The following is a 23,371-nucleotide window of genomic DNA, read 5'->3' on the forward strand; positions in this document are numbered from 1 at the left end:
GAGGCATCAAGCCGAAAAGGCTTGGGTTCTTACTCTACTTCCTAGCTGTGTCCTAGTGAGTGCACATCGTGACCAACAGCCTTTTGCTTGTCCCCCCTGAAGGAGGATAATATCACCTGCAGGATAGCCTTCTATAGTGCTGTGAAGCTCAAACAAGAATCTCAGTGAAAGTGCTCTCTACCCTCGACAACTCTGCACACACTCTCGTTCTCTCTCAGTGCACCCAATCAATAGTGCAGCCTCTGAGCTATCAGTGAGCAGCAGTAAAGAGGGAAACGAGAATTTCTTCTTCTTGTAACACTGGTGGATCCCACCTGTTCATCAGAAACTGTGAGCTGGCATCCCTCTTACTGTATATGAAAAAGCTAAGCCCAGAGAGGTTGAACAACTTTCCCAAAGACATACAGCTTGGCCAGGACAGAGTCAGGAGTGGAACCCAGTCCATAAGGCTCTACACCCACCTGTCCTGCTATTGTATCCGGCAGACGGACGCTAAGGCAGCATACACCTGGGATGGTCCCGGGGAGGGCGGTCCGCATGTAGGCAAACAAGAGGGGACCCTCTGATCCTGCTGTACAACAGGTCCCACAGGAAGAGGAGCTCATTGTTCTTCTTAAAACATATTTTATTGTGTTTTGGTTAGAGTTTACACAGCAAAACGGGTTCCCAAATGAATAATTTCTATACTTATTGTTCAATGATATTGGATATATTTTCCACAATATGTCAACATTCTTTTTTCTTTCAAAGCGGTTTTCTTAATATAGTATTCACAAATCATACACCTCTATGGTTAGGAGCTCATTATTCTTCATGCATTTAAAATCCCTAATAATAATAATGTTTCTCACCTGACTTCACAGAGCTGAAGATGCATTTAAAAGGCTTTTAAAACTTTTGTAGGCCCAAATGTCCAACTAGTAAGCTTAACAGGCTGGTCTTACATTAAGCAGGGCACTTGAAGTTACGATTCTCTCAATGTTTCTCAGATCTCAGGGGGTAATTATCTCTCAGGGGCTGTTTGTAGAGCTCTTCTGACCTGAACGGTGGCAATCCGTGATTGACCAGCTTCAACATTCCACTGTGTCTAGTCGAGAGGTGGAACTTGCTTTAGCAGTGTCCTTGCCCAGCTTTGGACACAGAAGTGGTCTGTAAGAGTCAGGTATTTAAAGCTGACCACAGAGAAGATGGGTCATCCATTTGGAACTGGCTGAGCAGCCAGTCAGAAAGTTTGTGTCATCTTCCATGATGCTAACATTGTGCACACGTTGGCTGAGGATGCTAACGTTGTGCACACGTAGGCTGTTTGTACAATAGCCACTCAAACCTAAAAGAACTGTAGCCTCCTGGTAGCACAGAAGTCCTAGGAGATACAAACAGTTCATGCACCAAAAAGGATGTTATGACCTTCAAAGGGTGAACTGACCCTTTTTTATTAACTAGGCTGCCAAGGCTCTCTGGCTACCTCATAGCCAAGTTTCTCCTCAGCTGGGAAATAAGAATCAAAACCTTTAGAAGTGTTTTGGGGGACATGATTGGAGAAGGATGGGGCTTTCTGCCCCCATAAACAATTACAGGCTGAGAAACTGAAAGGGGGTGATTCTACCCTGCCTATTGGGCCGCTGCGAGTTGCAATGAGCACTGTGAGTCACTATGGGAAGAGACAATAGAGAAGCTCGGTGTAAGGAACTCAACAAGGCCAGGGGCTGACTGTGCAGCAGACCATCAATTGTTAGTAAGTGCAGGGTGAAGCGGAAGAAAATGAAAACCAGTCCACGAGAGCCAAGTGCAACCTTGAGTCTCTCCCACCTGGATTCCAAGAACAGATCTGACACATTGAACACTGATGGCAAAAGACGTGATGAGTAGTGGTAAGACCTCAAGGCCATTAAACAGGAAGAGAGCAAAGGTCATGAAATAAAGAAAAAACATCAACGGGAATTCAGAAGGAACTGTAACTTGCTCTTAATCATACAATAATTAAGGCAAATGGAAAAAAGGATGATGTAAAATAGCTGAACAGAAAAATGTGAAGGGCGGTTCAGGAAGACGAAATCCAATATTATAATGAAATGTGAAAAGACCTAAAGTTTGAAAACCTGCGAAGGATCTCTTAAACAGTAAGGACTCAAGAAACGCAGTGAACTATTGAAAGCTTCTGTGGGCTAACGACTGAATGATGCAGGAAACATCCAAAGAAGATGGGAAGGTACACAGAGTCCCTGCACCCAAAGAACGAGCAGACTTCAACCACTTCAGGAGCTAGCATATAAGCAAGAATCAACGGTGCCGCAGGAAGAAATCCAAGCTGCACTGAAAGCATTAGCCAAAACCAGGCTCTAGGAATTGATGGAATAGCAATTGAAATATTTCAATAGGTTGATGAAGCATTGGAAGCACTCATTTATTTCTGCCAACAAATTTGGAAGGGAGCTTCTTGACAAACCGAATGGAAAAGATTCAGGCCTGCACCCATTCCAATGAAGGTGACCCAACAGAACGCTCAGATTACAGAACCATATCATTAATTCCACTTACAATGAACATTTTCCTGAAGAGCTTCCAACAGTTGCAGCAGTCCATCGACAGAGAACTGCCAGAGGGGTCAGTCCCGATTCAGAAGAAAACTTGGAACAAGGAATATCATTGCTGATGTCAGAGGGATCTTGGTTGAAAGCAGAGAATGCCTGAAAGATGCTTACTAGTGTTTCATTGACTACGCAAAAGATTCAACTGTGTGGACCTCAATAAACTGTGGATTACTTTGAGAAGAATAGGAATTCCAGACCCTTCATTGTGCTGATGGGGAACTTGTACATGGATCGAAAGGCAGTTGTATGAATGGAACAAGGGCATGCTGCATGGTTTAAAATCAGGAAGGGTTCGCATCACGGGTCTATCCTCTCACTATGCTTATTCACCCTGTATGCTGAGCAAATCACCAGAGAACTGGATGGAATCAAGAAGAATGCAGTATCAGTACTGGAGGAAGCTCTTATTAACAACCTTTAATATGCAGATGACACAACCTTGCTTGCTGAAAGTGAGGATGGCTTGAAGCACTTGCTGATGAAGATCAAGAATTTCAGTGTTAGTGTGGATTATAACTCAATTTAAAGAAGACCAAGATCCTCAGAAGTGAACCAATATGTAACATCATGATAAAGGGAGAAAAGATTGAAGTTGTCAAGGACTTTATCTTGCTTAGATCTATGATCAATGGTCATGGAAGGAGGAGTCAAGATCTCCAATGACCAATTGCATAAGATAAATCTGCTTCAAAAGACCCCTTGAAACTGTTGAAAAGCAAAGATGCTACTTTGAGGATGAAGATATTGCTGACCTAAGCCATGATATTTTCAATCGAGTCATAGCTATGTAAAAATTGGACATTCAGTAAGGAAGACTGAAGAAAAATTGATACGTTTGAACTGTGGAGTTGATGAAGAATCTTGCAAGTCCCATGGACTGCCAAAAGAACAGACAGGTCTGTCTTGGGAAAAGTACAACCAGAATGCTCCTTTGAGGCAAGGATGGCGAGATTTCATCTCAGGTACTGTGGACCTGTTTTCAGGAGAGACCACTCCCAGGAAAAAGACATCACGCTCGGTACAGTGGTGGAGCAGCGAAAAAGACGAAGACCCTCGGCAAGATGGATTGACACGGTGGCGTCAACAATGGGCTGAAGCATAAGAACAGTTTTGATGGATCGCAAAGGATAGAGCGGTGTTTTGGTCTGTTTAACCTAGGGTTATTATGAGTCTGAGCCAACTCGACAACACCTAACACCACAACAGTCTTATAGAAGTCGATCACCAGGCCTTTCTTCAACAGCACTGTCGAGTGGATGCAAACAATCAATCTTTTGTAGCTCTTGGCTACAACCTCTTTGGGCATCATCTCAATGTTCTCACTGCTTTTAGTCGGTTTTGATTCATAATGACCCTGTATGGCTGGGTAGAACTGCCCCGGTGGGCTTTTGAGACTAATACTTTATGGCAACGGTTCTCAGTCTGTGAGTCCCCACCCCTATGGGGGTTGAACGACCCTTTCACAGGGGTCACCCAATTCATAAGAGCAGCAAAGTTGCAACTATGAAGTAGCAACAAAAATCATGTTATGGTTGGGGGTCACCACAACATGAGGAGCTGTATGAAAGAGTCATGGCATTAGGAAGGGTGAGAACCACTGCTCTAGAACAATAAAAAGTCCATCCTTCCCCCTTGGGGCAGCTAATGGTTTTGAACTACTGACCTTGTGGTTAGCAACTGAACACATAACTGAGTACGCCACCAAGGCTCCTATCTATCAGTATTGTAGAGATCCTACTGACGTGGGTTTGGATGGTGTTGTCGGAAGACGCTAGGGTGGGCCCCTCACATAGTCCAGTCCCACTGAGTGTGGACTTGACCTGTGACTGGCTTCTAATCAATACAATACAAAAAAGGGGAGGGGGCGGAAGGGAGGTACTTGATGACATACATGCTGAAGTTTCTCTCACATTTGCTGGTTTGGAAAACAAGCTACCTTGTGCGGGCAGCCTAGTGGGATGATCCACATGCCAAGGGACCATGGGGTAACCTCTAGGACCCGACAGTTGGCCCCACAACAGCCAACAAGAAGCTGAAGCTCAGTCCCACAACTGCAAGGACTGAATTCTGTCAACAGCTTGAATGGGCTTGGAAGAAGATCTTTCCTTTTCAAGATAAGGCTCGGCCGAGACAACCTGGTCGGACACGTCAAGTGCAGCACATGAGACCCTGCACAGAGGACACAGCTAAGCTGTGCCTGGTCTCAGGTCCACAGACACCGGGAGATAATAAAGATGTTGCTTTAAGCAGCTTAATCAGTAGTAATTTATTTTGTAGCAATAGAAAATGAATACAGTGGTCTTCAGAAAAGGAAGGCTACAGAAAGAGTAGGACTTCCGTGAGCACAGTGGCTCATGAATCATGAGCATTATGCTACGGGGGAAGCAGTTTCGATTTCATCTTGCAGACTCTCTGGGTTTTCAGAGCATCTTATAACACAGATGGCGATTATTTTAGTGCCAACAGAAACTGTATCTTATTCATGTCTCTCTCTTGTCCAGAGCTTATGCTATCTATTGACTGCTTAAGCAGAAAAAAGGCGATGGAATTATATGATAACAAAGAGTATCCCTACACGTACAATCAGGAAATTATTGTTTTTTTTTCAAAAATACAATATTTTCCTTTCAAATTTCTCTTTGTATGTGGAGCTTTGCTGTCCAGTGTGGAAGTCATGAGATACATTGCTACTGAGGACTGAAATGTGGCTGGCCTGAATGAGATGCGCTGGAAGTATAAAACATTCACTGAATGCTAGGCCTTAGCATGGAAATAAATATAACTTGTTCATAGTCTTCCTATTAATTATAGTTTTAAAAGATAACATGTTTAACATAGAATCACATTAAATGGATTAATAAAATTAATTTCACCTGGTTCTTATTGCCTTTTTAAGTGTGGCTAATAGAAAATGGAAACGTGCAAACGTAGACATTGTTGCATGTGTGATAACAGATGATTTGCCGAATCTACTCGTGTATAAGAGCTTTTTAGCACGTTTTTAATGTTTTTTTGTGGTAAAATTAGGTGCCTCAGCTGATTTTCAGGTTGATTTATACCTGAGTGTATGCGTTATATGGTCAGGTACTTGCTGAGTCACCAGGAGAGTCACTGGGCATAGCCACTCAGCCTGATCACTGCCAAGTCACCCATTCTGAGTAAGAGCTATGCCAGAACCAGGAGATGAAGCGGCAGTTAACTGCGCAGCAGCACACCCTATCCATTTTCAGTTGTGCTGCTGCTCCCGTCAGATGCGAGTCTGCTCCAACCTACAGTGACCATATGTACAAACAACACAACAGTTCCGGGGTCCCCACCATTCTTAACACTGTTACCTTTGAACCCCCTCTTGCAGCTACTGTGTTACTCTACTTCAATGGGAATCTTCCTCGGCCCTCCACTTGAATAAGGATGATGTGCTTCTCCAGAAAATGGCCCCTCTTGAAAACATGTCCAACACATGAGAGACAAAGCCTCTCCATCCTCACTTGCAAGGACCAATCTGACTGAACTTATCCCCAAACAGATTTATTTGTTCTTCTGGCAGTCCGTGGTATATTGGATGTGCTTCCCCAGTACATAATTCATTGTTGAGTCTTCTAAAACACTCAGACACCCATTGTGTCAATGCTGACTCATGGCGACCCTATGGGAGAGGGTTGAACTGCCCCTGTGGGTTTCCAAGCCTGTAACTCTTTCCTGGAGTAGAAAGCCCCACGAGCTCCCAGTCTTCTCCAGTCATCCTTACTTCTTGTCTGGCTTTCGCATGCATCTGATTCAGATGAAAATACCGTGCTGGCATCAGACGTGCTTACACTCACAGGGACATCTTTTGCTTTTTCATCGCTCAGAGAGGTCTTGGGCAACATACTTGTCCAATCTGCCTGGGATTTCTTGACTGCTGTTTCTATGAGTACTGATAGTGGATCCCAGTAAAATAAAATCCTTGGACATTTTGACGTTTTCTCTATTTGTCATGCTGTTCATGGTCCAGTTGTGAAGATTTTCCCCCCTTTATGTTGAAGTGTAATTGATACTGAAGTGTTGTCATTGATCTTCACCAGTAAGTGCTTCAAGTCTTCTTTGCTTTCAGCATGCAAGATTGTGTCATTGGCTTATCATGGGTTGTTAATCAGCCTTCCTCCAATCCTGATGCCAAGTCCCCCTCATTCACAATGATATGATTTTTTGTTCTTTAATGCCTGATCCCTGATCCCTTCGACACCTCGTGATCACACAGGCTGGTGTACTTCTTCCACGTAGGCTTTGTTGCTTCTCAGCTAGATGGCCACTTCTTCAAACCTTTAAGACCCTAGATGCTATATCTTTTGATAGCCGGCACCATCAGCTTTCTTCACATTGGCTTATGCATCCATTTGTCTTCAGTGATTGTGTTGGGAAGGTGAGCACACAATGATATGATTTTCTATTCTTTGATGCCTGATGCCTGATCCCTTCGACACCTCCCCAATCTGGTTTTCAACCTTTTGTTTCTTTTCTTTTTTTTAAACATTGAGATTTATCTCTGATGTATTTTGTCATTGTGGGTAGCCCTCTTGAATGTTTGCTGTTTTTTGCATATGACATCCAGGATTGATGAACCTATAGAGATAACAAACAGAAGAAAGGTTCCTGGGGGTATGCAGTGGGGGAGATGAAAGGGGAGCTGATATCACGGAGTTCAAGAAGGAAGAAAATGTTCCGAATCTGATGGTGGTAGCAATTGTACAATGCTATTTGTGATTGGACTATGGAGTTAAGATATGTCTGTATCGGTTCTCAATAAAATGGCAGTTTTACTCTATCCGACGGGGCTGCTGTGAGTCAGAGTGGACTCAAAAGCATTTAGTGTGGTTTGGGTTCTGGCAACACATCCATCACAATCACCTTCACTTGCAGTATGCACAGCTTTCAAATCCTGGGACATGCTCCGGTCTTTGCCCTTCTTGCACAGAGGGAAGGTTAAGGAGCCCCGAGGTAAGCAGGCTGGGTGGCTACCAGTCACTTCCCGGTAGGATGAGGTGGCTGCACCTGTCAAGATTTAGTCTCAGAAGCCCTACGTAGGGTTACTGAGTCCGAATGAACTTGATGACAGCAGGTTACAGTAAGGCTAAATAAAAACATCCACCTGTTCCAACTAACTACAAACTCGACTTAAAAGACTCACAGGAACTGATCCGGGACATAACTAAGGCATTGTCTGTATTGTAGAATTTGATCCCCAAAACTGGTTCTAGAATATCAGTCTAAGGAATGCATCCTAATCAATACACTGCGATGGTGTGGGTTTTCTGTTATGGAACATGGGATACAAGGACGAAACTCTATTGACTGGAAGCAAGAACTGTCTTTAAATACATCAGGGGAACTAGAAAGTCTCTAGCTTCCTTGCACACACCACGTTTTGCTCTAAGTTGTTTAAAAATGCTACTGCAATATTTTCATAATGAATTATTTTGGGGAGTTGTTGGCCAGCAGGGCAAAGCACTGCTTGCTGGTCACTAAGACATGGCGCACAGGGACGTGGCGGACAGGGACGTGGCGCACAGGGACGTGGCGGACAGGGACGTGGCGCACAATGTTGCCCAAAGTGAACAAAGACAGCCGTGCACTTAGCACAGGCAGAGGCGAGATTGGCCAGGTGGGAGGGAGAAGAGGTGGTGGTCTATTTAGGGATTACTCAATGACTTTTAATTTGCTTTTAAATGAGCTATTTCAATTAGGTCCTTAATGTGTTCATCTGGAAACAGATTAAGTCCATTCCTGAGTAGAATTATCAGAGCAACTACTCACCAACCCAGCTTTGCATATCCCGTATATACTCGTACATAGGGGGCGGCTCAGACACGGGTCAGTGGGACCCCAGCGAGGGCAACATCTCGCTGCCCCCCTCCTCCCCCCCCCAAAGTAATGGGATGAGCGCCCATTATCTCGCGGGTGATTGCCGTTTCTCCGCTGTTCATTCAAAGTCCCGCTGACACTGCAGGGCTTTGAATGTTTGTTTACTCACATCTAACCAATCAGAGCGGTCCTATGACATGTATCTTTGAAAGACCGCGTGCGAAGGATGTGGCATGAATGGATGTCATCTGGTCAAGCCCGACTAACGAAAGGAGGAAATCTCATGAAGTCGGACATAGAGTTAATAGCAAAGTGGGTTCGAGATGCATGGGAAGACATTCCAGAAGAATGGTGCGACGTGCCTTCCAGAAATGTAGTATTAGTAATGCTATGGGTGGCAGTGAAGACTGCACTTTGTATGAAAATGACAGCAGTGATGGTGATGACGGCGATCTCAGTGAGGACAGCGTCTATGATGACCTCACACCAGCTGAAGCTCTGCACTGGGATACGGATAATGATGAGGAATCCAGTTTTGAAGGATTTTAACTCTACATTTTAGCTTGGTTGCTGATTGAGCTCAGGGCATAGTACTCTTAAGGTATCCTTGTTAATACCTTGTTTGTGTTGAACCTATTTTCCACTTACTGTGCTGGTTTACTAATGTCAAATGACTTGTCCTTTTATTTATGTTTTTAATTTAAAATATTTAAATACATTACCCCACTGATGTCTCAATTTTCAGTAATTTTATTTTCATTTGTTTTGATTATTGAAACTCACCAATAGCATCTGCATTTTCCACCCTAGGCTTATACTCGAGTCAATCAGTTTTTCTGGTTTCCCAGGTAATAATTAGGTACCTTGGCTTATACTTGGGTCAGCTTATATTCGAGTATATATGGTAGACCAAATGAATCCTACCTCCACTATAGATTTTATTAGGTGATACCTAGTGTGTTTAAGAATTGAATAATTTTGCTTAATGTTATACCAGAAGGTTCTATAGCAGTGTGGACTTGGGTGTTTAAGGTGCTCTGCGTTTTAAATATTTGGCTTTAACACTTCATAGCTATGTGAACCTGAGCTTGTCACTTAATATGAGTCCGTAACATCTAATAGAAAGATTAGTATTCTCACAGTATTGAAAAAATGAAATGTGCTCTATACACTGCAATGAGTTTTAATAGTGAAATGTATAAAACTGCTTGATCATTTAAAACTCATTATCCAAGAGTCAAGCTTCTATGAGAAGCCTTGAAATACATTCCTTAAATAGAGGCTTCGATATTTGGCAATAAATTCCTTGCAGTTTTGTTTAAATAATCGAATGGATGAAATAGTACCTATCAGCTAAATTATGTGGCAGAGTGACTGCGTTCCTTCTCCTTACCTCCCCCCACCAGGTTGAGCTAGGCCAGGGCCTTGGGCCTGGGTTCCAGCCAAAGCCAGGTAGGTGGAAGGGATTGCCTTGTGCAGGCTTGCACCACACTGCAGCCCACTCACCCCCCAATTTGGCAACATGAGGGGTTCAGAAGGAATGGATGGAGATGGAGGTGGCTCTGCTAACCCACACTGGACATCTCATGCGCAACATTCAAGCGTGTGTGAAGTGACTTCATGCTTCTTACTCTATGCCTGTACTCTGTGCAAGGAACCAGGCTGAACAGGGAGAGGAAATAAACAAAACCCCAAAGGGGGGGAAATTGGGTTCCGTTTCTTGAAAAAGCTGAAGGATTCTCAGATACAATGTTGCTGTTTCATGTTAGTTTTAGATGATGTACAAGGTGGCTTCAGAAAGTGTGTGGGAAATGGAATTTAAATAATGGAGTTTCCCCACAAGCCTTGTTGAAAACCCTTTGTACTAACAGTATGTGACTATAACTACTTCTGAATTTTAAATATGAAAATCTTAAAGATTACATGTCTACTAATTTAACTGTCTTCTGTGGAGGGAAATTCCTATACTGCTTTGGAGGTCAATGACATTTTGATTGTGGAAAACTACATAAAAACCAACAAAACCTTGCCAAACAAACGAACATACAAAGGGATACCAAAAACAAAAACCAAATTGCTGGGCAGAGCCTTTGCAATACCCAGTGGTGTTGCCTGGGAAGGTTCTCTGGTCACAGAGTTTTTTTTTTTTTTGTAAAGGCAATTTCACTAGAACCTCATTTTTTATGATGGTGCATTTAAGAGAACAGCATGCAGCTGTGAAATTTTGTTTTCTGCTTGGGAAAAACTCAAGTGTACAAGTGTTTTTCTCATTTCAAAAAAGGTGAAATGTCGATCGATGACAAACCTTGCTCTGGGCATCCATCAACTTCCCAAACAGATGAAATGTCGACAGAATTTGTGCACTTTGTACTCAAAGAACGACAATGGACCATTGAAGAGATGTGGAAGTTACCTGGACTGTCTTGCTCAGTTCAGCAAATTTTAATGGAAGATTTGCTATGAAATTTGTGCCTCAGATGCTGACTGACCAGGATAAAGAGCATAAAGTAGAAAGAGGCCTTACTTTGAAAGAACAGCTCTGAAGCGACCCAGACTTTTTTTCCAAGGTCATTCTGAAGATGATATGGTGCTATTCTTACGACTCCCAAAGCAAACATCAATCGATCCAGTGGAAGACTCCCCCCAAAAGTGAAATCCAGTATCAAGATGAAGCTTACTTGCTTTTTGATGCGATAGTGCATTTTGAGTTCATTCTTCCAGGTCAGACTGTTAATCAAGCTATTTAGAGGTTCTGAAAAGATTAGGTTCCAGTGTGCAACAAAAATGCCTGATCAGTGGCAGATGAGGGACCGGTTTTGTCACAACTACACCTGCTCACGCAGCCATCTCAGTGTGCCAGTGTTTGCCAAAAAGATGCCTTTCTTGCCCCATGTACCTTACTCACCAGACTTGGCTCTGTGCAACTTTTTATTTCTATGAAGAGGGGCATCAAAGGATAGTGATTTGACAAAGAGGTGAAGAAAAAAATGAGGTGCTGTCAGCCATCTAAACAGATGAGTTTGAAAAATGTTCCTAAGAATGGAATCACAGATTTGACAAATGTATTCATAGTAGTGGAGTTATTTTGAAGGTGATGTTTTGTAAAAAAAAAAAAAAAAAAAGTACATACATAACTTTGGGGGGGAATCCATTTTTTTGCATCTAATATACACCCCCCAAATAATACAACTATTGACCAGATGCCAATGGAAAGCCCCAGGGGGAGATGGATAATGTTCTCAAACACAAAATGACAATGCTGTCTCTCGGGTTAACCAGAGACAAACTATAGATATATGAATAGATTTTGGGCTTGCACTTAACTCTAGCCCCAATCTAATAACAATTAGTTCTACAGACGGGCCCTACTCGGTGCTCACCCTCATGAGATCACTGAAGATGCGGTGCTAGAGCAAAGTGTGGTGAAGAAACTAGACGGCACCTGGCTATCAACAAGAAAAGCATGTGGGGTCTGTCTTAAAGGGTTGTCTCGATCGGCCATCTGAGTGAGGTGTCAGTTAAGTCCGCATGGCAGAATGCCAGCCTGTGATCCAATGATGGACAATAATGTAATCTACATCTAGAGGGGATGGTAGCAGAGTTTAAATGGTGAACACCTGGTTTATAGGCTATGGATGGCAGTGGAGGCCCAAAATCCATTTGCAGGGTCCACGCTTAGTCAGGCCTCCAGTGAATCCCCTCTGAAGGTAGTTTAGGGATGTGAACAGCCCCACGATTGGAGAGCATTGTAAAGTCGATTGTGGCAGCCAGTTAGGCCACAACACAACACATTAACATCTGCTCTAGTTTATAAACAGTGAAGGGGAACTAAGTACAAGCGTATGAAGCACCGGGGGCATCCCCTCTGACCACGGGCCAGGGAGGGGAACAGCCTTGCTAGCGTGCACAGTGCATTGGAGAGTGCATTGTTGCAGATGCAGTCACGGGACAATTTAGCACCCTATGGTTTAAAATGTTCACTTTTATTATTTTCTTCCTATCGAGGTTGTTTTACGTTGTTGTTGTTTTGTTTTTAAGTACTGTTCTCTATGAAATCCAGGGTGAGTAAATCTATAGACAGTAACTGATCAATGGTTCTTTGGGGGTTTGGCAAGGGAGGTTGGGGGGGATGGGGAGCTAATAAAGATTAGTGCAAGAGTAAAGAAACTTGCCTAAAACTGATTGTCTAACACTCCTTGATGTGACTGAACTACTGAATGATATGCCAATCAAACTGTTGGGGGAGGGAGAGAAAAAAAAGAAAGCCATGCAGACCAGAAGCCTCAGCACTTCACTGTTACGAAAGGATCTGAGGTCCTCATGGAGCTGGACAGTGACTCCAAGTTTTATTACAGGTTTCAATAGCATCCACCACAGTTTATCACGGTTCAGATTTGTCATAGCTGGTTTTCTACTCAATCTGAACATTTACAATGGCAGGAGTGTGCTACACTTCAGATCCTCAGTAACGACAATATAGGAACCCTGGCATACAATAAATGCTTTATGAACGACAACCAAGGGAGTGGGGAAAAAGAGCATAGGGGAAGCGTATTCACTAAACATCCATGACCCACACTTTAAATCCATTTTAGAAATAAGAGCATGGAACACCAAACAAGACAGACTTTGAAGATTTTTACACTAGAGCAACTGTATGAGGATTTTGCTCATACAGGAGCACTCTGGGACTGCACACAGCATAGCAACTTCTCAAAACAAACACACACACACACACACACACTCTCTCTCTCTCTCTCTCTCCCTCACTCCCTCTCTCTCTCTCACTCCCTCTCTTAAGCTATGAAATGCAGACCTCTTTCTGAATAATATTCATTTTGTTGTTAGGTGCTGAGTTGGTTCTAACTGATATTGACCCTACATTCAACAGAATGAAACACTACCTGGTCCTGCACCGTCATCATTGCTATGCGTGAGCCTGCGCTGTCCAGCTATAGTGTCCATCTATCTCGTCAAGGGTCTTCCGCTTTTCGGCTGACCCTCTACTCTATTAAGCATGATGTCCTTTCCCAAGGACGGGTCTGTCGTGATGACACGTATTCCGCTCTCTCCAAAAGGCAGGAAGACATCATGGTTTTAAGGCATTCTGTGTGGCCATGTGTCTTCCCTGGCAGATGCGTTCACTCGTCTGGCCGTCCATGGTACATTCAATAATTTTTCAGCAACACCCGGAATTCAAAGGCACGGATTCTTTGGCCTTCTTTATTCGGTGTTCAGCTTTCACGTGCAAATGAAGTGACTGTAAAGAGCAGGCTGGATCCAGGGGCACCTTCATCCTCAGCGACATCTTTGCTCTCTAACACATCAGAGAGATCTTTTGCAGCAGCCAGCTTCATGCAATTTATCATTTGATTTCTTGACTACTGTTTTCCATGGTGTTTGTTGATTGTAAACCCAAGTAAACGGAATTCCTTGATACCATCCATCTTGCTCTATGTTGAAGTGTAATCCATACTGACAGCCGCAGTCCCTGATCCTCATCAGTAAGTGCTTCAATTATACCAAGATGTACACAATTTAATGTGAGCTGTCTAAGGAATCTAATCATTTCATACACTGTTCCTATAAGAACATATTTATTTGTACATTTAAATTTTTGTCAGGAGAAGAAGGTACAATCAATTCTCTTAGGTTCTCATCATATATAATAGCACAAGAAAAATAATTATAACTCTTTACTCTTTTTATGCTTTGAAAATTCAAAATGGGTATGTAAAAACAAATTTTGAGGTATAAATTATGACTTACATCCTGATAAAGAAAACATTTAAGATGATCAGAACTTTCATGCTGAAAACCAATGACAGATGCCACCCTCTAGTCCTGGTTAGGTACGACTGGAGCAGAGAGCGTTGAAAATACCCTGAACAGGGGCGGGGGAAGGAGCACATCTTAGGAGCGACAAGCAGAGTCGGGGCTGCCCTGGCATGGAGACCAGTCACTCTGAGCTGCTCTGGGATGTTGGCGACCTTTTCGGAGTTGGACGGTCCAGCGTACAAGGCTATGCGGTTAGGGAAAATGCACAGCTGGTAGCGGATTACGAGAGCTTCAAAAGCTCCAGGACCCTGGCTATCGCTTTATTTTTTCTTTCATACCGGAGCTTTTCAAGTCGATCTGAAAGAATTTTCCTTTCCAATATGAGAATCGAGTGAGCTCTGCTATGGAAGCAAAACAAGATGCTGCTTTCCAGATTACAGTAGAACCCAAATGAGAAGATTTACCTTAAAATCAGAACGCTCAAGTTTGAGTGTCTCATGGAAACTCCCGATGTTGGAAAATGCATCACTGACTTTTTAAAAAAAATGAAATTTATGATTGCCTTTCTTTAGCACGATTTTGCTCAGTAGCAAAAGAAAATTGATACTCGTTTCTTCTTTTGGAATGTGCGATCTTTTAACATTCTGTAACATTTCTAAAATTCTGCACAGTAGTGAGCTACTAACTTTTTTGTTCAAGAGCCTGCTCTTTGAGACAACAAAGGAGATTGCTGTTTGAGTACTCCTTTAATGCTACATTAGATGCTTTTAGCGATACTCGATCGGTCCTGAAGAAAACTGGCTGTGGCAACAGACAATAGGTTTTTCCCTTCTAGTCTGACGGATTCAAATGGAATAGCCGCAGAGAGGGTGAGGCTAGGTAAGCGATGAAGTGCTGGAACACAGAAGGCAGGTAGGCCTGAATTACATGCACTCCCTAACCGGCACTGGATTTGGGTGGTGTCTGTGTTCAGGCACAAGCAGGGTTAGGCACTTAAAAACCTTATGACGACAATCCTGGGGCAAAGCCTGTACCGATGCGTATGACTATCACTGCTAATAACAACATACTATGAAGACACATGCAATCAGGAACATTAACCGTGATGAGTGCTATCACAATGCACTGACACCCCCGCCCACAGAACAGCAATGCCTGGGTTACAGAAGTAGATGCTTTCCTACTATATTTCCATATCAGTGGTAGTTAAATACCTTCTTCAAGAATCATAAAAATATTACTGGTCATTGTACAGAGCCCTAGCCGGTACCGATGTTACTGGACTGGTGTACCCCCCTGGTGAAAAAGAAAATTTAAATCCAAATGACGCGACATCTTCTATCATCCAAATGTCTTAAACTGGTATTACGTTCCTTTAACCCAAATGTCCTCTTGTAGTCATGCGCCCATTACTTGACAAGCATAAGCCTTGAAACGTTTAACACCACACACACACCAAGGAAACCCAGTGAGGTAAAAATGTCCTACACATAGGGTTATGCTCTCTAAAGTACTTGGCTCCATGGAGTAGCGTCTGAACAGCTATTGCCCAGATGGGCTGAAAAGGTTCTTACAGGTAACATGGCAATGGCCTAATAACAGCTGCAAATAGAATCTCACTAAAAAAAATTTATTGGCATGGAATACTATAGTTATGGATATGTAAAATGTTTTAAATCTTAAAGTCTCTTAGCATAATCATGTATATCTATGTACTAAACATACATAAATTTCACTTTATTTAAAACATATGAAAGAGGTAATTTCAAATCACACTAAACATAATAAATATAGAACTTGCTTTGTTAAAAATCTACAGTGTACATTCAAGTAAGGGCTAAACTTCCAACACCAACTATATTTGAGATAAAAATTAAGCATTTACAATAATCAGTTTCCTAAAAGTGCTATTTTTAATACCTACAAGAGGAAACTCATGCTAGTGCTTCTGTTCTCATTCAAACATCTATACATTCTTTCATTCACAGAGCCAGATGCTTCTGTTACTAAAAATACATATCCAAAGCTTTTATATCCTTTTAAATAGATTTAACATTTTAGCTCTTTGGAGGAAGACAGGAGAGAAGTTCAGACAACTCAGACTGGCTCTCTTAAGTTACTAGCGATGATGGAATTTAAAACACACTCTGTTCCAGCTCAGCTGTGAATGGTAACAAACACAAATGCAGAAAAATCAGGTCCTGCGTCTAAGGTAAGTCATCTTCTTCTTCATGAGCACTTGTGCAGGTCAAGGGGCATCCATTGTAGCAACCATCCTGTGACCCAGGTCTGGGCGCCAGGCTCCATGACGGACTTAGACATTCTCTCCCAGTCTGATTTGGTTTAGTTTCTTCATTAGTTATATTCAGTACATTGCTTGAACTGTTGGGAAAAGAAAAGTAGATAATACGTATATGTATACGTATCCTTATATATATATTAGGTAAGTCTAGATGTCACAAAGTCTCATCACTTCTTTGTCTTATCAAGATAAATTTTCACAGCACACCAGTCAAGGAGATGGAAGAAGTGTTTCTTTAATTCAAGTGCCATCCATACCAGCATTTGAAGCATGAAGCACGCTGCTCACTGGGGCGAAGGAAGATATGCTGGACTTATAATCTAGTACTCTCATCTTTCTACCATTATTTCCCGATCACTTCATGGTTCCCCCTTCTTTACTTGCTTATGTGTTTATTCATGTTTTTATCCATCCATCCATCCATCCGTCTGTCCATCCATCCAGATATTTAATGAGTCCACAAAAGTGGTTCAGAGCCCAGGTTCTGACACCAGATGACTTTTCATTAGCCCAGAGTGCACACGTAGTTCCGGGGCCTTGGGCAGGTCAAACCTCCCTGTCCTTCAGCTGTAAAAATGGAGGAAATGATACTACCTATCTCAGAAGGCTGGGCTGGGAATGACCCGAGTGCCCGGCAGTAAAGGCCTAACGCTGAACAGACACAGCTGCCGCACTCAGGGTCGGAGTCTGGGAGCAAGCACGCAGCCTGCTGCAACCCAGCGCCTGCTCAAGGGAGAGCTTTACAAGCTATGGGGCTGGCCACTGAACAATCCATTTTCATCGAGACGGAACACCTTCCGTGATTTCCCCACTTTCACTTCTCTCATGTACCTTTGTGTGTCTTGGCTTCACTAACTTGACTTCACAATGTGGTAATCCTAAAATAAATAAATAAATAAGTCGCTTTTAATTCTAAAAATCAAAACCCAAACAAACCTAATTAAGAAATCTTATACTTATCTGCTAATAAAGTTTATAATCTACCCCTCAGAGCCATCTCAGATGAGACAGTCAGCTATTATATCTGTACAGTAACACAGTATCCACGACACAGCCTTGACATGTCTTTGTACAGCAGTAAAAGAGCGATGATGTCATTTAAGAAACAAGCTACCAATACTGCTAATTACTTTGCTATAATTTTATTACAAACCCAGATCCAAGATACTTCTTGGACAAGATATCCAAATTCACCAAGTAATTTAAAATTTCAAGATCCATGTGTAGCTGCCCAAGTCCTTTACTGGAGGCTAGCTGCCCCACTCTTATCTGCCTTGTCCTCAGACGGGTCACTGGGAATGGCCACTGATATCAACCTCAAAAGACAAGGAACGGCATCTTATTGTCTATGTTCACATGTATTTTTATTTTTAGGCTGGCACTGAATATTTATAGTGCACTATGTATTAAGGTCTTTATAGGAATTGAAACGTGATCCACACGACACGATGGAGGCCCGTTGTATTATAGCCTTCTTAATTAAACACAAGAAAGCATGTTCAAGGACTACTTTTGACAATTATTTCCTACCTAAAAATAATGAATTAAAAAACTTTTAAACACATACAATTGAGCTGACTCTGTTAGGTTCTATCTTAGACATAAGATGCATTATTTGTAAATGGTGACTAGAATTTGTTTCTATACATCTTTAAAAATTCTGGTCAAATTTGGAAGATTCCATTAACATTCTACATTCTACATAAGAAAAGACAGAGTTTATTTTTCTCTCATCTGCTTAAGTTTCTCCAATACCCTTGGCTCAGCAATCCCAAACCAGCAGCCACTCCTCAGGAGAAAGACAGAGCTTTCTGCGGCTGTCGAGCATTCTTCTCAGAACCCCGGCCGTTCTCTTCCGTCTTGAAGCACTGCTCAGTCAGGACCAACTCAATGGCCGTGCACAGCAACACTCAGAAAAGGAGCAACAGCAACAACAGATCCCCAAAGAAAGCATAACTGTCACCGGGGGCAGCACTGAGACGCGGTCACCATTCTAGGTGAGGAAGAAACAAGGAGCACAGAAGAAAGTGCTCAAGAATTGTTGAAAGAAAACTTGCCCAGCATCATGCAAAAGAGGAAAATATGCATTTCAGGAGCTGAGCAAACCCCAAACAGGATTGATTCCAAAAGAGAATCATCAAAATGGCATAACCAAACTTGAGCCCAGGAAAAATGAACAGTTATCAACAAAAGGGAAACTGCTATCTCAGGAGAAACCATACTGGCAAGAAGGCATATGCACAATGGTGAAATTAAAAAAAATACAAACCAAGAATCATTTACTTAGCAATATTGTCCCTACAATATAACAATGACATTGGGATATTTCTAAATGAACTGAGTTTGTGAAAAGCAAGCCAACTTTACAAAAAAGTGCCAAGGTGAGTTCTTTGAACAGAAGTCAACAGTAGACAACAATCTGAGACGGACATTCATGACACGCAGAAGTCAGCCCAAATACAGAAGCAGGCAAACAAGACGAAAAATTGGAAACAAGCATTATCAACTTGTAATGCAAACTCTTACAAAGTAAACAGAGGGAATAATGTAATGACAGAATTTCAATCCCAGAGGAAATCATGTAGATATCAAGAAAGAGCACAGCTTTAAACTTGGGGGAAAATCAGTAAATTTCACGACAACCTCAACGAAAATGAAAACACTTCATCAAATAAAAAGGAGGGAAATCATAAAGACTTAGGGAGCACCACGTCCACAGCAGAGGACCACGACAAGAAAGGCCACGAGCAAAATTCACTCCCACAGAAAATTACTTAAAAACTAACAGCACCGCAAAACAAAACGACAGCAATAAAACCCCACCTACCAATGAGTACACTGAATTTAAATGAATTCACTGCACCAGGCCGGAGACAGAATAGTACATTGAATGAAAAAATGAGACCCATCAATATGTTCTCTACAAAAGATAAAAATGGACTAAAACCTATCGAGACGTCCAGATAAGCAAAATGTGACATTGAAAGAAACAAAGGAGGTCCCTCACTTTGCAGTGTCCAATCCTGCCGCACAGCATTCAAACACGCCCGACGCTGGCACAGGGGCACACCCATCAGTGGACAGAATGGGGAAGCCACAAATAACCACACCCACCCACACAGGCAGACACATATGAAGTGGGAAGAGATAACCTCATAACAAATGGTGCTGGCTAAAGCAGATAAACACGTGCAGAAGAGTAACAGGCCCCATACCTCACACTGGAAACGCAGAAGTGAATTAAAAATGCGTCAAAGATCTCAATATAAACCAGACTGTGGCTGCTGTTAGGGGCTATCCAGCTGGTTCCAACCCACAGGGGCCCAATACTCAACAGGAGGAACCACTGCCCGGTTCGGCCCCACCCGCACAACCGTCCACATGCCTGTGCCCACTGCTGCAGCCACTGTGCCAGCCACCTCCTGGCGGGCCGAGAACAGTAAAGATCATTCACGGAAAAAGCGGGGACAAACCTGGTGGCATCCACCAAGATTAGACACAATGAAACCACACAACAGAAGGCAAACACGGTGACCTCCCCACACCAGGCACTACACGCATCGAAGGAGTTCTCCCAGAGTGCAAAAGGAACCCAGACGGGGGAAACTGGCCCGCTACACTGGACAAGGACTACCCTCTAAAATGTATAGCAAACTGCAACACTTCAAAAGAAAGCGACAAATAATCGAGTTAAAAAGTGAGCAGAGCCCAGGAACAGACACTTCACCGACAAAGACATTCAAGCAGGCAACACACACAACGAAATACAATCACCAGTCACTGGACAGCTGCCAATCAAAGCAACCAGATTGCCTCGCCCCAACAACACAGCTACAAAAACAGGTCCAGGAAACAACCCCTTCTGGAGACGGTGCGCAGAGAATGCACTGCTGTGGAAAGTGGGACGGCCCCTCGTTAAAAGGTTGGGCTAGAAATACCTTATGACTCTACTTGGTATAGTAATACCAAATCCTAGGCAAATGAGGGCCAGGACCTCATAGATATGCACACCCATGTCCACGGCAGCATTATTCACAGAAGCGGGAGATGGAGAAGTAAACTTTAGTGTACACACACACACACACACACACACCGGACACTGTGCGATGCTAAAGAATAAACACCTCACAATGCCGACGAACCTGGAGGGCACTGCTGAGTGAAACCGTCAACTACAAAAGGGCAGATGTGATGAGGCACCACTATTATAAAAAGCCAGAAAAAGATGTTCCCGTGAAAAGAAACATCCACTGATCCTTATCAGGGACGGGAGGAGAATGTGGAGAGGGCAGTCACAGACTAGAGAGGAGGTGGCGAGGGGCAGGCTATGTACAATACGGGGGGTCTGGAAAACAATGACGGAGGCAGGGGAGACACTGGCGGGGATGGGGGTTTGCAAGAGCTAAAGGCAACAGAGGCATAGACTTTATACACACAATCCTGCAATACTGCTGCTGTTCTAGAAGCGGATGCTTGGCTAGACATGCGGGGTGTGTGTGTGGGGAAGAGCTAATAACTTTAAGGAAATACCAAAATGCAACTGTTAAAAGTAACGTATGGGCTTCCTGGGAGCAATGAGCAACTCCTACAGATTCCTCTTGATCATAAATTCAAAACTCTTATAGCTTTTAATTCTTTATATTTCAGCATCAAATAAAAGGACATAGAGGAAGAAACATTAAAACATGTCTTGTACACAAAATGCAAAAACAATTTCCTTCTACTTAATATCATTAAAGTACTTAAAATAGTAAGTTGGTCCTTGAAGTATGTCTGTATTTTAAATTGCATTTTCGTAAGTGTGAAATATAAGTGCACACATTCTATGTTAGTCCCAGAAGGCAGGACTAACTTCTTTTTCTAGCTTTTCATTTTTATGTTACTAACACCTCGTAGGGTGCCAGTAACAGGTCCCCAGGGAACACTCGAAGACGGAATGGATCAATCGAATAAGTTCCTCTCCAGAGTCTGCTCCATTGCTAACTGAAGAACATACCAGCTGTTCTTCAGATCAGCCCTGGCAATGTTCAGAAATACGTGAAAAGACCCAGTATAGACCGTACCTATGTTCAGATACACAGGAGCGTGTCTGGCCAAAGTCGGAAGTAGGAGACGTCGGAAGGGATTTAGTAAGTTTAGACGTGCCGGCGGGAGACCTGCGGCACACACCGTGAGGCTTCCTCTGCCGTGGCCTTGAGGGTACTGTAAGATTGTCCCGATCAGAATCTGCTGTTAGAAAGGAACGAAGAGGTACAGACAGTGAAGCACTAAGTAAGATACAGGTAACTCACGAGAATGACATATTTATAGTTCTGTGTGAGTCAAAATAATCTGATGAGCCATTCTATCCCTGTAACACTAGTCTACTTAATCTTGTGGCCTCTGTTATGCACACTCTAAGAATATTTAGAAAGATCTAATTTTTAAAAATAGTATTTTTAGACTGTGAACTGTCACAAATGTGACAATTACGTGACAAAATTATACGCACAATTAAAGTTTCTGGTATGCATCACACCCTTGAGTCTAATATAGTAAAATACCAAAATCGACTTAAAATTCTGGTAAAATGTTTTATGAATACTTTCTTAGCTGTAGGCACACTCAGATCAAAGAACGTTTAAAGTACTCACTTCCTGAGAAGGCACTGAAAAGTTTCACATTTGCTGAGTTCTGGGGGTCGAAGGTCGTCATATTTAAAAACTGTTGCTTTAACCAACAGGCTCTTTCTTCTTCAAACGCCTTCCTCTGCCATAGAAAGCAAAGCAAGAAACAGTCAATGGCTAACACTCACCTCAATCTCTCCAGTTATCTACGCTTGCTCACTGGAGGTCTAGAGAGCTGCTGTATTTCTCACATAAAATAAATTGATCTTGAAAAGAAATATTTAATTTGAGAAAATTATATATGAAGTATTCATTCATTCCATCTTATCACGAAGATGGCGCCGAAAGTGCAGAAGGAAGCTCCTGCCCCTTCTAAAACGGAAGCCGAAGAAAAGGCTTTAAGAGCCAAGAAGGCCGTGCTGAAAGGCGTCCACAGCCACTAAAAAAGAAGATCCGCACGCCACCCACCTTCCAGTGGCCCAAGACCCTGAGACTAAGAAGACAGCCCCCAGGAGAAATAAGCTGGGCCATTATGCCATCATCAAGTTCCCCTTGACCAGAGTCTGCCATGAAGAAGATCGAAGATAACCACCCACTTGTGGTCACTGTGGATGTCAAAGCCAACTAGCACCAGATCAAACAGGCTGTGAAGAAGCTCTATGACACTGACAAAGCCAAGGTCAACACCAGGCCTGACGGTGAGAAGAAGGCTTATGTTTGACTGGCTCCTGACTATGACACTTTAGAAGATGCCAACAAAATTGGAATCATCTAAAAACTCATCTAAAAACCAAAGTATCTTACAGCATAAGTCATTGATTTGAAACAAGGATATATGCTTTATCCAGCATTTTTCTTATCTTCCAAACAGCCATCTACTAGTAGTAGCAACCACTACCACTGAACCTTAAGAAGGTTCATATCAAATCTGTCCCTTCTAAATTGCTGATGGTTCTAATCTAACTTCTTCCCCACCCTGCAGTTCCACTCCTTCCTGCCCTTCTGTCACTGCCCCTGTTAAGCAAGGGCCAAAAATACTCTCAGACTCACTGCCATTGAGTCAACGCCGACTCATAGCAACCCTACAGGGACACGGTAGAGCTGCCTTGTGGGTTTCTGAGACCACAACTCTTTACCGGAGTAGAAAGCCCCGTCGTTGGGTCTTGAACTGCTGACTTTGCGGTTAGCACCCCAACCCATAACTACCAAGCAACAGGGTTCTTTTTGGTGACCCGGGCAGAGAGTCTTCATGT

At 42.8% G+C, this 23,371-nt stretch overlaps 1 protein-coding gene across 6 annotated transcripts in view; it reads right to left on the minus strand.

Moving 5' to 3' along the window:
- Window positions 1-12,782: 12,782 nt before the first annotated feature.
- The window catches only part of SSX2IP (SSX family member 2 interacting protein), a 48,389-nt gene continuing 37,800 nt past the window's right edge, over window positions 12,783-23,371 (minus strand). For 2 of the 6 annotated variants that reach the window (XM_075557722.1, XM_075557714.1), the window contains exons 12-14: window positions 22,146-22,260; window positions 21,576-21,741; window positions 12,785-16,592 (exon numbers count right to left, since the gene is read on the minus strand). In XM_075557722.1, the coding sequence (XP_075413837.1) occupies window positions 16,418-16,592; window positions 21,576-21,741; window positions 22,146-22,260 (456 nt within the window). In that variant the 3' untranslated portion in view covers window positions 12,785-16,417. Of the gene's footprint in view, window positions 16,593-17,343; window positions 17,391-21,575; window positions 21,742-22,145; window positions 22,261-23,371 lie in introns of all 6 variants that reach the window. The other 4 variants (XM_075557749.1, XM_075557739.1, XM_075557734.1 and 1 more) reach the window with 4 other exon arrangements.

Source organism: Tenrec ecaudatus, chromosome 1 (genome assembly GCF_050624435.1).
Source record: "Tenrec ecaudatus isolate mTenEca1 chromosome 1, mTenEca1.hap1, whole genome shotgun sequence".
In the NCBI taxonomy this organism is placed as follows: Eukaryota; Metazoa; Chordata; class Mammalia; order Afrosoricida; family Tenrecidae; genus Tenrec; species Tenrec ecaudatus.